The sequence below is a fragment of the Cydia splendana genome, chromosome 8 (assembly GCF_910591565.1).
Source record: "Cydia splendana chromosome 8, ilCydSple1.2, whole genome shotgun sequence".
Classification (NCBI taxonomy): Eukaryota; Metazoa; Arthropoda; class Insecta; order Lepidoptera; family Tortricidae; genus Cydia; species Cydia splendana.
In genome coordinates, this window is record NC_085967.1 from 20,470,114 (window position 1) to 20,487,762 (window position 17,649).

General features: G+C 39.1%; 1 protein-coding gene across 3 annotated transcripts in view; it reads left to right on the top strand.

Moving 5' to 3' along the window:
* Positions 1-17,649, top strand: part of LOC134793001 (protein outspread) — a 388,052-nt gene that overhangs the window by 332,794 nt on the left and 37,609 nt on the right. For 2 of the 3 annotated variants that reach the window (XM_063764508.1, XM_063764510.1), the window contains exons 5-6: positions 11,188-11,260; positions 11,867-12,052. In XM_063764508.1, the coding sequence (XP_063620578.1) occupies positions 11,188-11,260; positions 11,867-12,052 (259 nt within the window). The remainder of the gene's footprint in view (positions 1-11,187; positions 11,261-11,866; positions 12,053-17,649) is intronic. The other variant, XM_063764509.1, reaches the window with a different exon arrangement.

The window sequence follows — 17,649 nt, forward strand, 5'->3', positions numbered from 1 at the left end:
TTACCCGAAGAACATTCTATAGATTCTGCTCGATCCTGAAGGAAGGATTGTTCAACATAATAAAATTGAGCCAACCATCCAGTTTGTATGACCGCCGGCATTCCCTCCTGTGTTCTCAGTTTTTGCTTCACGCGGAAGCACAGGCGCGGATTCCCCGCCCATACTCGGCGTCCCTACAAACTACAACCGCCAATTAATGCGACGAATTGATAGCAAACTAGCTTTTTACTACCATTGTATGCTAAGCGAACAAGTTGTGGAAATTTGAGAGACATGAATTTGCTCTGGGGGCTGGTTAACTTAAAAGGAAGTAAAGTTTTCCATTAAGGTGGGGTAATTTCGAAAGCGGGATCATTTTGAAAATGGCAAATATCGATAAAACCATCAGCGCTTCATACTTACTCGTACCAAGTACAGTCGCCATCAGATATATCGGAGCGGCCAAGGTGCTCACAAATATCGGAACACGCCTCTATTGTCAGGGCGTTAGAGCGCGTGTTCAGATATTGTGAACACCTTGGCCGCTCCTATATATCTGATGGCGACTGTACCAAGGCATCTACAGCCAGTTCAAAGGGCAAGCCTCCATAATAACGACTACGAATAACCATGGAGAAATAATAAATTCGTTAATGTTATCAAAGCTGATTGATAGACAGATTCAACCACTTACACATAAACTCTTTTTTATAGGCATTCTTTAACGCCTGACAAAGCTACGTATCATATAAAGTCAATTAGGTTCAAAATTCTAACAAAACCTATATTATTAATCTTAACCGTGCAAGTTTCTTACGATTTTTATTACTGACGTGTTTGGTCGTTATAAACGCTCGTTTCCAAAGAATTTAGTCAAGTTAATGAATAATTGTGAAATGCTGAATTGACGTTTTATTGATAAAATTAGAAAGACGCTTTTCTAATTGGTTTCTGATGTTATCTGATGCTGTAAAGGTGAAACTTAATTATACTGCAAATTAGATGGTTTTGTTAAATATTTTTTTTTATAAGTATGAGGAATAGCCTTAAAATAAATTTATTTTATAAAAATGAGGTTAAGGTTTTCTATAGGTAGCGACTTTATAATAGAGTAGAATATAAGAGAAACGTTTATTTGCAAGAATACGTGGGTAAAAGTTACATGTTACATAGTATATAAACATTTAAATGTGTCGTTTCCAACCAAAAAGTCCCACTTTGTCGCTTGCCATAAGGACGCTTTGACAGGTTGTTCGTATAAGGATACAAGCAAATCTCGTCCTTATGGTAAGCGACAAGGGGCTTTGACTAGCCTTCGACACAAATAGTCACATTATTCAAATGGAAGGTTCTAATAAGGGCCCTGACCCCTGACACGGCAACCGTTTTGTAAAAACTTGGGATTAATCAAAAATAGTGAAATGAGCATTTGTTATTTTCGTGATATTAGCGAGATGTCACAAAAATTTAAATGGGGAACAACGAAACCATAATAATTTATTCTGTAACTAACACACTGTTGTTGCATTCAAAAATATGAAAACAACAGTAAGTAAGTACAAAAAAATAAATCTAAGCTATCTGCGCCTCCCGGAGCGTTCTCACAATATCGATATTCAAATTAGAACAGTATCTTATATAGATCCAATAAGCTATTACATCACATGCGCCGTGGCTATAGCAAAGGCTATAGTTGGCTATAGTAACTATGTGTGGCACTTAACGAAATATTCGTGTAAAAAACCTCGTGATCGAGGGGCGATGGCCTCGGTTCTCGCTAAGGTACGCTCCTCTTTGAACCCAAATACACCGTAAAGAATTACGAGTAATTATGTTAAATTCCAATACTATCAAATCGCCCTCTGGGTTGGAAGGTCAGATGGCAGTCGCTTTCATAAAAACTGCCTTCGCCAAATCATGGGATTAGTTGCCAAGCGGACTCCAGGCTCGCTCAGGGATAACGCGAGGAAGATGATGATGACTATCAAATCGCCTAGCGTGGTACGGGCATGTGATGCGGAGGGATGTCAATCAAGGTGATAGAAATGAAGGTGGAGGGATGTAAGAAGGAAGGTAAACCAAGGAAAAGGTGGAGGTATTGTGTGAGAGATGGTATGGAAAGAAAGCAGGTGAATGATGAGATGGCAAACGGCAGAGAGGTATGGAGGAAAAGGACATGCTGCGCCGACCCCAAGTGATGGGAAAAGGGCAAGCGAATGATGATGATTACTTAACAATTTTACATACCTGTAATTTTCTTTGATTCAAGAGAATACAACCTTAACGTTCTAAACAATGAAAATGGGAGAAATCTGAAGTATTTTGTTTTTTTTTTGTCCAGCAAATAGTCAATAAGCACAAGTGTAATGTACAGTCAGCAAAGGTTAATAGCGTAACATAAGGGTGTGCTAAGCTAATAGTTTTATTCACTGTACCTTGAAACAATAGCCCCATAGATTTTAACGATAATGACCCTTAAGAAATTGTATTATTATTTTTTGCCAAAAAAAAATCAGAGATCACATGTTTATTCCACCTTAAGAACACGTATCCTCAGTATTTCATAGGATCCTAATGTACCATAAAGGAGGAGTGGGCCAAAAATACCTCAGGTGCCATGTGGAGCGCAACAGGGTGAGAGTTGATACAGATACTGCGCGCGCGCCGTGACAGGACGAGTGACTCATGTGTTCGACGATCAACCCTGAGGGCTTACGTGATCGTTTCATCTTGTAGCATTCTCCTCTTCTTCTTCCTCGCGTTATCCCGACATTTTGCCACGGCTCATGGAAGCCTGGGATCCGCTTGACAACTAATCCCAAGAATTGACGTAGGCACTAGTTTTTGCGAAAGCGACTGCCATCTGACCTTCCAGTCTAGGGAAACTAGGCCTTATTGGGATTAGTCTGGTTTCCTCACGATATTTTCCTTCATTGAAAAGCAACTTGCTGGCAAGCTTGTAATGAACAATTTGCCGTTTCAAAAGTTTTAGAATTATACACATAATAGAACACAAGAACCCATATCACAGAAACCTCAGGAAAAGAGAGCGTATACTCCCATCTTAAAAGCCAGCAACGCATTTGTAACCCCTCTGGTGTTGCAGGTGTCCATGAGCAACGATAATTGCTTACCATCAAGCGATTCGTCTGCTCGTTTGCCTCCTATATGATTAAGAAATATCCATGTGCTGATAAAAGTGTGTCATTGATTGAAATTTCGGTGCAATCTTAGCGTGGTCAAAGTTGAGGACTCCAAATTAATTTGAGTATGTACAGTTAGCAACAGTTGAGGTGTTCAAAATTTCTGACACGCTCTTATTCTCATAACAATAAAGTCACGTCGAGATCATTTTGAACACCTGGCCCGTTTAGCACCTTCTGCTGCTGACTGTATTCACAAGACCCATGTGGAACAATCCCCTGCACTTGCACATAGTTCGATTTACCATAAAAATGAGTCTACTGCCTCCTTTTGAACCATGACGAATTTGTTCTGTCTTAGCCCCACCACATGACGTAGCTATGTTACAATAGGGGGCGTGGCGACTCCAGGGGGCGCCTTATCATTCATACAAGTCATACAGACTTGTGCATGGTCAACGTCAGTGGTAAAGTTGCTGATACACTGGCAGCGAAACTAAACATTAGGCAATAGTCACAATATCTGTGAATTATTCAAGGATTCCATTTCTCTCGTGCTACAGCTCGCCGTCTCTATAATACGACTAGACTCCCACTTTTTCCTGCATTTAATCCATGTCACAGAAACCTTTCTCACTTATCTTCCGCTCTAGCGCTCTTGCCTTCTTACTTATCTTATCATCATTCCGATTATTATTATAAACTAAGTACTTTATGTCATATATATAATCTAAGGTACAAGGTGCGGTGTTGCTTAAACATACCAACTTCTTTCACAGTCGTTGATTAGTGGTAGAAGCTAAGATACATCTAGGCTGCCTAGCCACTGAGGCAGAGATATACTGTGATGAAACTGTGAGGTGCAACCAATATCATTGGTTCACTCCCCGCTAGTTGGATTACAACCCATTAGCCGTGCAGGAATAACACGTCTCTTTTCATCTCCGCTCATCTCTATAGGAAAGGCCAAAGGCAGTCTTAAATGTCATCATCCTTCTATCTTTCCTCTGTATGATGTTCTCCAAGACGTATCCGTCGACTGCGACATCCTGACAAATAATGGACGCGAGCATGGCTCGCAAATCCAGATTTGGTTTTGAAAGTGCGACAACACAAAACACAGTAGAGCTGCCCAGATGTGCTGTATGTGTAATTGTAGGAGGGCTTGAGCCGAGGTTTTCGGAGCTGACGTTTGGCGTCAAGAAGAGTCGGGTGTGTTCGAGGTTGTTTTCCTCTGTATACCCAGACCTTTACCCTTAAATGCCTTTTATAGCACACTCAATCGCTAATGTATTGAGCACTGATTTAATTGACAATGACTATGCCATTGCCAATCAGCCCGCGTCATCGGTTCCAGTGAAACTGAAAGCGTCTTGATGGCTATTCTCGAGTGGTAATTATACTGTGATCCTGAGGTTTAAAGGCTTTTGTGCGTGTAAAAGGCTTTACAAAGACGCGAAATCAAGCTGATCCTTTGAGCAATAACTGTGTTTAAACTGGGAACGTATGTACAGTAGAGTGTAAAAATATAAAGAACACGTATCCTTACGTGTAACTAGATAAGTACAATAGGATTGTCCCGAGTGAGTACACATTGGTGCCGTGACCAGGATTAGGGTCACCTGTAAAAATTTTATACAATTATACAAAAATATTAAATAATTCGCTGACATAGGAGCTATGGGACATATTTTTGAGTATGATGTGTGCATCCATATTTTTACACTTGACTGTACTATATGGCGTGACTGAACCGCTAGTGCAAATTTAATTCGATAGCGTGACAAGCGCTCGCATTTTATTTATGTTTATTTTTGTATGAGATTTTGAACAGCGCGCCAAGTGGGACGTTTTGCAAACTCATATTCCCGTACAAAATGACACGCTATCGAATGAAATTTAGTAAATGTACACTAGGGGTACAGATAGCTTAACTATAAAATAAGTTGACTATTAGTCATAGAAGTAGGTAATGGCAGGTACTCAAAGGTAATAATTTCTTGCAAACCATAGTTTTCATAATCTCGGATTTAGGATGTTAGTTAGATTTTAGGCAAACAGAAAAAAACGTAAGTAATTGATTGGCAATAGTTAATCCTATGAGACTTGTGTAAAGGTGCCTGTAGTACTTCAACATCGTGCAGAATCAATTCTTAAGGTAATTGAAGCGTGAATGCGAATGAAATGCATCTCTGTACTGCTTTTCGCTTCCGATTCACGGTCACCGTGAGCTCAGTAAAAAGTGCCTCGTACCTCATTGAATAGAAAGCATTTAGTGTAAAACGGCATTGTCTAAGGGTCCCATCTCTCCCATGGCGAGAACATGCGCCGCCCTGCGCTGCCCCTTCCCACGTAATTAACATTCTATGGAAACTGGACCTTTATAAGACAAGCGCCAAGTCACATGGCGATTACATTGACCACCACAAGTTCTTTTTCGACAAAGCAGCGATTGTTGGTAGTTTCAACAGTTAAAAGCAATAAACTGCAAAATTTGACACGTATAAAAATTCCCCACCCCTCTAATTGGGCATTAAAATTAAGTCTTTATAAGGAAAAGGTAAATATTTCCCACAATGATTTGAACTTTATTTCAAAGTGATAGGGTTCAAGTTTGCGCAATTTCTGAGACCCGAGTAGTAAAGGCATAAAGCCGCAGCCCGTTATGGGTCACTGCACGTTGCAATCAATCAATATAACAATTAGATGTTGTCGATAATTTTATTTAAAACGTATGTTTTAGTGCTATTTGGGTTTTGTTTGCGCAGTCTATTCAGCGCGACGTAAAATTCTCGAGGATATGCAGTCTTTGAAAGGCGGGGCGACTTTGGCCAACTCTAAATTGCGAGCAGTACGTGCTTGCACCTTCTATTCCCTTACGGGATTACGGTATAGCGAGAGAGATGATGCTGCCATCTATGCAACTAGGGAACAAATAAACTTACTTGTATAAAATATTTTGATTTGTGATTTAAGTAGTCGCGCTAGTTTATGTAATAATAATAGAAATCAAAATATTTAATAATAATAATTTGATTTGTTCCCTAGTTGTATAAAAGCGTAGCCCATGGGGCACTTGCCCCAACTGACCTTACCTATGGCCTATAATGTATGTTGTCGGGTGTATCAGCCAACATATTAGGTCAGTGAAAACATAGCTACTAGTTATTAAAGCTGCCATCCACCATAACAGTCATCTGAATGTCGTTTCCGATCCAGGTTTCACGACGATTAACGTCTGCTCTCGCGCAATCACCGATTTCAATGAACAACTTCCGCTAAAACTACGAGAAATGTCGTAATCTTTAGTAAATAAAAGCATAGATCAAATTGTTTTTAACACATGCTTATACTCAGTTGATTTTTAAGGTGTCCGAATGACTTGACAGCCTTTCTTCTCAGTCGTGCACTCTTGTCAGAGTGGTCGTGGCTGTTTGGATGACGCACATGGCTGGTCTTCGTTTCCGGTTATGTTGGTGGACTTCAAACTCTTTCTTGCGATGTCTCTCCATTTCTGACGGTTGATGGCGTTGCGAGTGCACTCGACTGCGGATGACATACGGATTTCTTACAATGCGGACATATAAAAAAATTAAGTGTACTGGATTCGAGAAAATTTTCACCGACCGAAGCGCGCCTTATACTCAAACCACCTTATTAATATAATATAACTTAGCAACCTCTAACAAACCACAGTTACTTTTATGGAACAACGTTTCAAATTGTTACTGCTACGTAAGGTAGCCCCAAAAATTACCTAATGTTACCGTGTGCAGTGTTACTGCAGTGTGGATGCACCTTTAAAAGAGAAAAATTAGTACACAATTACAAGCTGACAACTAAATCGTCCTATAAGGTTTTTGTGGCTACAAAAACTCTCTAATAGTTATTAAAGTTCCGCCGCCATACTCGTAAAGTCGTAACAGTCGTCATCTGAATGTCGTTTCCGATCCGTTTCACGATAATTAGCCACCGCAATGTGCTCTCGCGCAATTACCGATTTCCAACCGTTTCACATCACCGATAGGGCCGTAGTACCTGTTAATCGAGGAACGTTATCGAGATAAGGATTTAAGTCGAATGACTGTTAGATTGTCATGTAGCTTTCTTAGTTAGCTTGGGCCCTTTTCTCGAAAGTCTAGCGATTGGACTATTATAATCTAATTGTATGGGATTTGTTGATATGATAACACACTAATAATATTAGTTTTAATCCTCTTCGAGTAATTGGTCCTCCAATCTTGGCTAGTTTTTTAAATGACTTCAAAAAAGGAGGAGGTTTTTAAGGTTTAAAATAGTTAGCTTTTGGAACTTGGAAGAGTTGGGAGAAATTAACAATTGTGGGATTTTAAAGTAGGTAGGTAAGGTAATTCTGCTCACTTGACAACTACTAAAGAATTGTAACCTGTTTTATAGGTTAAAATTTTACATCTGAATTCATAACAACATGTTACATTTAACAAGCCATAAAAGCTAATTCCAGGGATCAGGCAATTCAATAAAGGAATATTGTGATATAATTAATTTATTGTACAGTAATATGTAGGCTCATTATTGTACAACCTAAATCAAAACCGAAATTGACATTAAATACACACACACACACACACATTCACATTCAAGGCTTCTGACACGTTGCAACAAATGGCATGCAAGTTTCGATTATTGCTGAATGTTTACGTAGGAGCAACGAATTCAATCGATCGACCAAATGCCGCAATGTATTGCAAATCACTTGCAATTATCGGTAAAGTTTGGAGAGGCCATTTGTGAGAAAGGTGACAACGATACTTAAAGGAGATCGTCGATTTTGGGCCCAGAGTAAACCATCACGTATATGGTAAAGACTATTAGGGGCTATTCATAAATTACGTCATTTCAAATTAGGGGGGGGGGGTCTGGACATCGGATGATCGGATGATGGTAGCATGACGTAGGAGGAAACGGGGTCATTCGAAGCATGATTTTTGGATGATTTTAGGGGGGGGGAGGGGGGGGTCGAAAATCGTCAAAAATCGATGACGTAATTTATGGACACCCCCTTACAGTAATTATATACGCATTTTATTACTGAAAAAGATATAATATTGGGTAAAAATGAAACGGGAATTTGAAATATATAATTAAAAGACATTGTATTATTCATTTCCGTAAATCAATGTATTATATATTAACAAAAGCCTTGCCGTCGTCAACATCTTTATTAGCATTGGCATAATCACTCAAATTCACACAAACCGTGAGGTTTTTTTCACTAAGGAGTTATAAAATCTCATTGCATTAAACTATAAGGTGGGTAGCCATAAGTCATAGTTGACACAAGTGCGTTTCGATACTATTCAAAATATTATTTAGCGTCATTCATTATTTATTTAATATATACCTACTTTTAAATTCTAAATCGACTGTAAAAATGCCTAAAATAAGTAGTTAAGAAATATAGTAATTTGACTTTTTATTTAGTTACATAGTTTGGAGATTTAAACGAATTCAGAATACGACGATATCATGCTACTTTTATTTAACTAAACGCAACCATTTTTAACAATCTGTCAAATATTTTCAAGTAACGCCAACCTTAAATAAACCTTACTTCATTGAAAGAAGATTTAAGATGAATCTGTTCACTCTCCGTAGAAGTATGATAATACTATTACTTATTCTGTGGTAGAAGTAACAATGAACTTCCGAATAAGATCAAAATATAACTTTTTATTGAACGCGGATACGATTTCAGTTTCATTTACATGTCAGACTATGTCTATTTACTTTTAAAAAGTCAAAACACTTTTACAGAATAGTGTGAGTAGTATACGCTTTTGTATATTAAAGTTTTTCTTGTCATGTTCAAGTTTTTATTGCAGTATTTCTCAAAATTCCCGTTATATTTCGTGATTCTGTTTTTATCATTATGATCTAGCAATTATAACGATTAATTTCCTATATAAATTACATGTATACGTTCAATTTGCGAGTGGGCCCAAACGCCGAAGAAAATCGACGATCTCCTTTGCTTTTAACAGTCATCCGTTATACATCAGTCTATTAGTTGTCAGTAGGAAGTAACTATACGCATTAAGGCAACAATAAGAAAACCTGTCCATTCTAGGTTTCTAACATCCTGCCGCCGGCCCTAATGACTAGATCAGCGGTCGGCAACCTTTTAGCAGCCAAGGGCCACATTGTAGTTAACGAAGTTGACGCGCGCCTCACTTTGTTAATATTGATGACTTTATCAGACATTTGTCGGTTGTCAATATTACATACAAAATAGCCAGGAAGGCTCGCGGGCCGCAAGTGAGAGGTTCGCGGGCCGCATGCGGCCCGCGGGCCGCTTGTTGCCGACCGCTGGACTAGATGATCGGTTGTGTGAACAGGCGTTTGTGTGGACGATGAATGAATGTGTGAATGGAATGGATGTTGTGTTTTTAAGCACAAGACATGAGAGTTGTGGTGAATGGTACACAGAGTATTAATAGCATAATCGGTAGTGAATGAATCAATGAGTGAATTTTAATTAAGTGCACAATATTTCAGCTAAATACCTTTCAGTTCACAATATTTTTGTTCAGTTTGCTATCGGTACGAAAAATAACACAATTTCAAAATCTCTATCATTACATGACATGTGGTTGTGTGTGTGACTTTTGACCACTCGGGTTTCGATACCTATAGGTAGTGATATCTCGTTTATGTCGTTATTTATTGCTATGATAAAAAAGAAATCACTCTTTTAATCATATAATATACTTGTTTAAGAGCCAACGGGAGTGGTCATTTCTCCATACAAACGTACTCCTCGTTTTCCTCCGTGGTTTTTGAAGCTAGAGCAATGATTTTTTCAACACAGATTAATATTGTCAATATCTGTGTCGGACCGTTTTGCTTTTTTTGATATTTTTGTTTTTTAAGGCGCTATAGAGCCCTTCAAAAATGGCCAAAATGGCCTAATTGACTATGCCGCAATGAGAGGCGTGGCATTCAAAACTGATATCAATTAGCCAAAAAAGCAAAACGGTCCGACACAGATAATTTCATAATCATTTAGATTTCCAAATTTGGTTACGATTGGTTAAGTTTTGGAGGAGGAAACAGAGGAGTACGAAACCTCGATTTTTGAGATTTTTACGCAGGATTTTTCGCCTTGTCCTTATCGCACTACTTTTAGGTGCCGCTTCCGTTAGCGGGACGGGTATATTTACCTAAAATATTTAAAACTCAGCTCCTGTTTCGTCTTAAGCGTTAACTTATGACGTTCGAACAAAAATTTATTCAATGTAAAGTCTGACCACTTGACCAAGAATATATGATCACGGGCCATGTTGCGGAATTTCACTGGAACTAATTTTTTCATACTATTCTGAACTGTCACCCTATACGTGAGAATAACAGCGCCCTCTTGACAATTATCATATATTACTGGCCCCAATTTCACATCGGTGACAGGTGCAGCGAATTGTAAAATCACTGTTGCTGACGTCACAGGCATCCATGGGCTACGATTACCACTTACCATCGGGCGGGCCGTACTCCTGTTTGCCACCATCATTGTATTATTAAAAAAAACTTTATTATATCGGATAAAAACAGATATTTCTCCTGCGAGGTTTCTGACAATTGTCAAAGATTTAGAAGAATTGTAGGTAATTCTTGACAGGTAATGAGTTATATGTCGGAATTTCGTGACAATTGTAGTGTTTCTTGTGACAATTGTCAGAAACCTCGCAGGAGAAATATCTGTTTTTATCCGATATAATAAAGTTTTTTTTAATAATACAATGATGGTGGCAAACAGGAATACGGCCCGCCCGATGGTAAGCGGTAGCCGTAGCCCATGGATGCCTGTGACGTCAGCAACAGTGATTTTACAATTCGTCGCACCTGTCACGTTGGTGAAACAGGGGCCTGGTCACGCTTTATGTGCATGTGCATATTATTTAAACTGGTTTAAGCTTTCAAAGCCTATAGCTCAACGTGTTCTCTTCTTATGACCTGATATAAGTAATACATTGCTCATATTGGTAATTGTAATGAAATCTTTATTAAAATTATTTGTTCCCAACAGGGCCGACACAAACGAAACGCGACTTTCCCCGGCGGCCAGACGGCGAGCCTGCTGCAATCATCAACGACAAGAAGTAAGTTATTTTTAGATAAGATAAGATAAGATGTCTATTTGTATAGTCATGTCAGCATGTACATGGGATGTTATTACAAATACAGGAAGCTTCCATGACACCCTTTCAGGGCACAAATTGTCTTATATCTAGCTTAATACTAAGCTTTTAGTTATTTTTTTAGTATATCAAATAGTAAACTACTTAGTCAAATCAGTTTCTTTTTTCGAACTGTCAAAACGATTAGCCACTATGGAATCTGTACGAAATACAGAACAATGACGTCACGGTCAAGCTACTTAACTCTTTATAGTTCTTTCAGATTTATTAAATAGAAATTGTGTCTTAAAATAACTGCGGTCTAGGTTTTTTTTAATATTTCTGGTGCTTTATTTCGTGCATGGTGTGAAATAATGTATTTTACATACAGGAAACATCCCTATTAATTAAATGTAGAGGCAGACAACAGGCGGTCTCAGCATCAGAGGCGGTAGTCATCTTTTTTGCATTGAGAACATTTTTTTTTTCTCCGGATATACAGCACAACATCTGAGAGGTTTAGCTGTATTTATGAATATACAAGTAATCTAGACAAGTACAAATGACCACCGAGATGACTCCCAATAGACCATTTAACCGCTGTTCCAGAGTACTCCGCGGACGCCTCAACTCTTCGCGACGCAGCGGACGGGTGCACCGCGGGCCGGCCTCGGTACTGCGGCGCGGGTACCACTACATGGCCGGGGCCGAGGGTCCAGCCCCCGCAGCCTGAGATCCCGAGCCTAGCGCCGCCACAACCCATCGACACCAAAGGTAAGACCAGCTTCCACGGGACAGGCTCTAGTAGAATGTTCGCGTACAACGGTAAATATTTGTTACCTGGATGATGTATATTAGGAATCACTAATAAGCTGAATTGTAGATTTTATCTAAAACCCTGTTTGGCATATGCATTTAGAACGACACCTACAAAATCAGCGCATGCGTATAGGTTACTTGTTCATTTTGTGATAAACAGAGACGCAATGTGAACTTTAACTTAATGAGATCCTTGACTTTTAGGTATCTAGGCCGTTGAATTAGACTCACTAATCAAGTTAGCTTATTTTTCTAAATTAGACATTGCTAAATATCCTGTCGGGCGAAAATCAGTATCAGATTGACAAATGAACGCTCAATGGAAATTGTAACCAATTAAAAAAATACGACTACACCCACGCTGTATGAAATCGAAATTAAAGGATCTATTGTCGTAAATGTCACGAAATTCAACTTTATTACTTTGGCATAAGAGGCTTTCCACGCGGATATGAAACGCATGTTATTTACACTTCGATCATGCGGTCTTCAACTCTAAAGTCTGGGTAGTAAAAGCGTCGATGAGAGCGTTATTATAAAATGGTATTATGCAAGATGCCGCCATTCACAAAACCGAATTGAATGTATCGCAAATTACACCTCAGCGTAATAATCGGGTGTGAATTATTTATGATCCGGCGATACGGAGAACCGAATCTGTATCGCCTTTATCGATTCGCCGAATTCGATCATTACGGCAAATTTGATTTAAAACGACCTTTTAGTGAATTTTCACGCTTTCGGTAACAAATTACAGTACAGGCCAAATTTCAAAGCAGGAGCTTTGGAATGGAATTTGCATGAAATATGTCTCATAATTTTAGGTATTTAGGCGGCTTTTTGCTTATCGAGTCCATCGACGACACAAAACGAGAGAGTGAACTTAGAATCGCCCGCCGATTCAATCATTTTTTTTCCAGCTACTTGAATTGACCACTTTTATGCGCGAAGAATAATATGAAAGGAAATAAGGTGAATGATTTTCCTTAGTTTAGCGGATCCCAGGCAAATGGAAATCCTTGATTTCTCTTTACACTTCTAGAAAACAGCCGTGAATGGTATTTATGACTGTGGTCCTTCGAACCGGATAGGCCTTTCCTTTCTCGGCGTTTCCATCATAAATACAAAGAAGATCTCGTTCACAGCGTAATAAATACAAAGCCGATGGAAGCGACTATCTACTGTCAGTCCCGAGGCGTTCGTTTCTAAGTACTCAGATTCAGATTCGCTAGGCTCACTTGCAGTTTCGGCCGCTCCCTATTTTGGCTGTCCGTGGATCTGATATCGCTTGCGACAGACAGCTGGACTTATTCCAACCACGTACAAAACACGAGCGATTCGAAGGATTGAAGAACCAGCATAAGTGCGCTCTGTCATTACGTATAGATGTAACGGATCTCTAGGTCACGCTATACTGGAGCCTGAAATGTAGACACAGCGGCGCTCGCGCGTGTGAAACGGAATACATGGACAGGCACCAGTCATCAATTTCGTCCGCGACCGTATATGGCGCTAGCGCTTTTCGATGTAGTTAGAATAGCATACAACTCACAGAAAACATCGATTCTTAGTACAGAAGTGTAGGTACTTATGACCTTTTCGTATAGGATGGAAGTTTCGGTAATAGGGAATGTGCAAATTGTGAAACTGTAACGTCGTTTGCTGTGGGTTCAGTGCCGTATAAGCAAATTCCCACGTTTTGCCACTTTGCATATTTTAACTATTATTGCCCTTGATGGAAAAGTTTACCAACTTTGTGTTGATTTATAGGATTATTCCTGCTTTTGACATACTTAATTTAATTAACTAACCAAAGTTAGTGGAACTAAATACATATGCTGAACTTTTTTAAATATTTTCTAGTGGAAATTTTAGCTGTACAACGTACAACTTTTGACGATGGTTTTAAAATTAGCTTTAAATAAATCCTATTATTATTTCAATATAAAATACATTCTCATCATCCCTTGCTACTACACTCTACTCGCCTAAACCACAGTATAATAAAGAGTACTAACGTACAGTATGGACACTCCCTGCCTCCCGTTGAAAGTGCCGCCCACCCGCTCTCGGTTACCTCACAGTTACCGGCTGGCAAGGACGCGACGACGCGGTGCGCAGAGCGGAGGCCACGAAAAATATTCAAATATTAAACAAATATTTACAAAACCTATCTGATCACACTGAAAACAACACAATATCTATATGAACAAAAAAACATGTTTTCAACTTACGTAATATTATGGTGGCCCGAATTTCTTTACAAAAATTTTGTTACTTCGTTTATACTGTGTCAAAATAGGAAACTATTATATAAATCGAGCTTAGATACCCACCTTACAGCATAATACGATTCTTATTTCTTCCTAATTCGCGCAATGAGTTTTGAGTCATTGAGGTCATCGAACTTGACAACAAAATGGCGGGAACCCTAGCACGTCTTATTTCACTCACACAAGCATGGTACGCGTTCACCTACACGAGCTTAGACTGTGTGCGTAGGAACGCGTTTGTTTCATACATTTGATCGCCAGTGTCCGAGGTGTGCCTAAACTGAACACAACAGACACACATACAAATACATTTATGGCTTTAACGGGATTAGAACCCTTTTTTCGTAAACAGAGCCTAAATGATTGATACATAGGTACAATCAGCTGCAGAGAAAAGTGACCCCCCTTCATAGAGGTTTGTATGCAAAGGTGCTAAGCGAATAGTATTGTTGACTGTACATAGCACGTCATCAAACCCGTAACAAATTGTCCTTCCTCTGGTATACCCGTAATACCCGTATCTAAGTCCCATTTAGATAGCACACCTCAGAAGGCGTTGGTAATCTGTAATTAGAGAGTACACCTAAACGATCGATCGTAATTGCAATCGCCAGGTGCGTGCTTTCTGCGCAAACGCATTGTATGGGGCCAGTAAAAGCGGAATTGTCGCCATTTAGCGATAGTTACGATATATTTTCTAACTGTGCTGCCCTACGGATTTTCTCTAATAAGCCAGAGTCCATTTAAGTTAACTCTGATGTATATACCAAAAAAAATACTTTTATGGTGACATTTCCACGCTTTGCGATTTTTAAATCTGAGCAAAGTTGGCCTTTTATCTATTGATTTTTATTTGTTTTCAATCCGGAGCTACGGAGGTCGCGGTGATGGATGACTTTTGGAAGATATATAATTTGATATTTACCAGTCGTTTTCTGGTGAAAGAAAACATCAACTTTATAAAGAATTTTCACGTTTTTGCGAATGTTCATAGGTAGCTTATTAATTACTGTCATATTTATCATATAATTTTAGTACCAATACATAGCTTCATTATTACTTACTTAATTTAACAGCGCATTGGCGCCCCTTAGCTGTAATGCTGTAAAATTTTATTTCAATAAATATCATGAGGAAACCGGACTGATCCTAGTTTCCCCTTAGTAGACCTTCCAACCCTTAGGACAAACTAGACCATAAATTGGGATAAGTCAGAATTTTGTACTATTATCTACCTATTAATTCTATGCCGCTACAAACAAACAGCTTCGCGCCTTTACCCCGTACAGTAACTAGGGTTGCCAGATCGAAAGGCGCTATTATCGGGAAAAAATATAAATTTCGGGATTTTGGGACTTAAGTCGGGAAAAAAAGACATTCAATTTAAAGTAATTGTATTAAAAACAACGATATTTTATATTATTGGCACTACGTCTGCTGCTCTGCCCATAGACGTTTTTATATAAAAATAGTATAAATTCTTTGAGATCTTGAACAAACAAAAAACCTAACTATCAACGCGGGTCGCTCGCTCGCTCGAGGACAGTTCGGAACATGAAATTATTGTTTTATAACGTGAAGCTGTTTTTCGGGACAGTTTTCACTTTGTCGGGAATCGGGAACACATGCTAAAAATCGGGAGAATCCCGCTAAATCCCGACCATCTGGCAACCCTAACAGTAACGCGCACGGCCTTGGTAATTGCCTTAGCAGCGCGCGCTGATATAATCGCTTCCTAAATTCCTGCCTCTTGGACTCTTGCGCATTGTACTGTAATGTTTGTTAAAATTATCAACAATATGCCGTAGTAAAAAATTTTGTCCACGTATTTTTAGGCCACAACCTAAGTCAAACTCTGTACCGAAAAGTTATTAATCGGTACCTAGTGTACCTACATAATATGTGCTCTTCGGGAGAATATAAAATAAATCTGAAATTTGAAACCGATACTCTTTGAAAAACTCAATAGCTAATTTTACAAACAATTAACAACTTTACAATCAAATATTTAAACAATCTGGAACGTAACGGTTACGTCACAAATAAAATATATCGCAATTACGCCGCGAGCGCTAAAATCTATTGCTATCCCGGTAATAAGCAGGCACTAAATCAATTGCGCACAATTGCCTGTTTACCCGCCTGTCCAACTAATTTAGAACAGGATAAACGGTGTAATAGCATCTTCGACACCTGCGGGGTTGGTATCAATTAGTATTATTTACAGTAACGGCGCGAAATTTAATTGACGCGCGGAATCCGCCGCGGGCTCGTTAGAGCTGTTTAGACGTGAATCATAGTCGGGAACTAGAGGGCGGTGCAAGGTATGGGATAAAGTTGTTTTAATACTGTTGAAAACGGGGTATTTACCAGGTATATTTGTTTTGGCGAGTTCCCGACATATCGGCACAGTTTCACATGCCATCTTCATGGAGTAACTGACTTACTGCGAGTTTAATTGTGGTCTACATACACACCATAGGGATCTGCCCTCTTTCAATAGTATTTATAATTTTACTGACTGTTATAATAGTATAAAGCTGTTTTAATTTGAGTGTTCCTTGAGAATTCTGTATTGAATTGAATGATCGCGCTGTAGGTTTTTTATGATCACATCCATATATGGCTGGCTACTGGAGTTCCTGAATTTACCGACGGGTCGGCACCTGACGTTCTCGAGGCTTAATGATGCGCCGCGTTTACAAGTTTTCGCCTGTGAGCTATGAGAACCTTAAATGTAGGAATCTGTTGCTGGCTCGCGGTCCGTTATGGTGTGTCTATGCGGCTAAAATCCTCCTTTTCCCATACAATTTTGTCCGCTTTCCGCGATTCAAAGGTTAACGTAGTATAATTAGATGCATATGCGACTGTCGCAGCGATTTGTAGCTTGTCCATGCGATTAAAAAACTCTACTTTACCCATATACGTTTATACAATTTATATTCTTCCCGCTCTCGCCCCACGCCTGTACCTCAAAGGTTATCCACGACTAACGGACTGTAATTAGGTGCGACTTGACTGTCGCTGCGATTTATGGCCAGCCCTTGTCTATGCGATTAAAAAACGCTAATGGACAGATACGAAGTACACGTAGGTAATGGGTCAGTATTTACAAGCATTACGGTACTGGAGTATGAAAGTTTCTATTTAGCGGTAAAATGTCCAGTTTACATTTACTTTTAGTACTTGTATAGTGTATTGTATTGTTTTATTTGAAGTGTGCCGTATAGTCTAGGGAAAGAAGCAGTCTAAAGGAAGACATACACATGCAGAATTTAT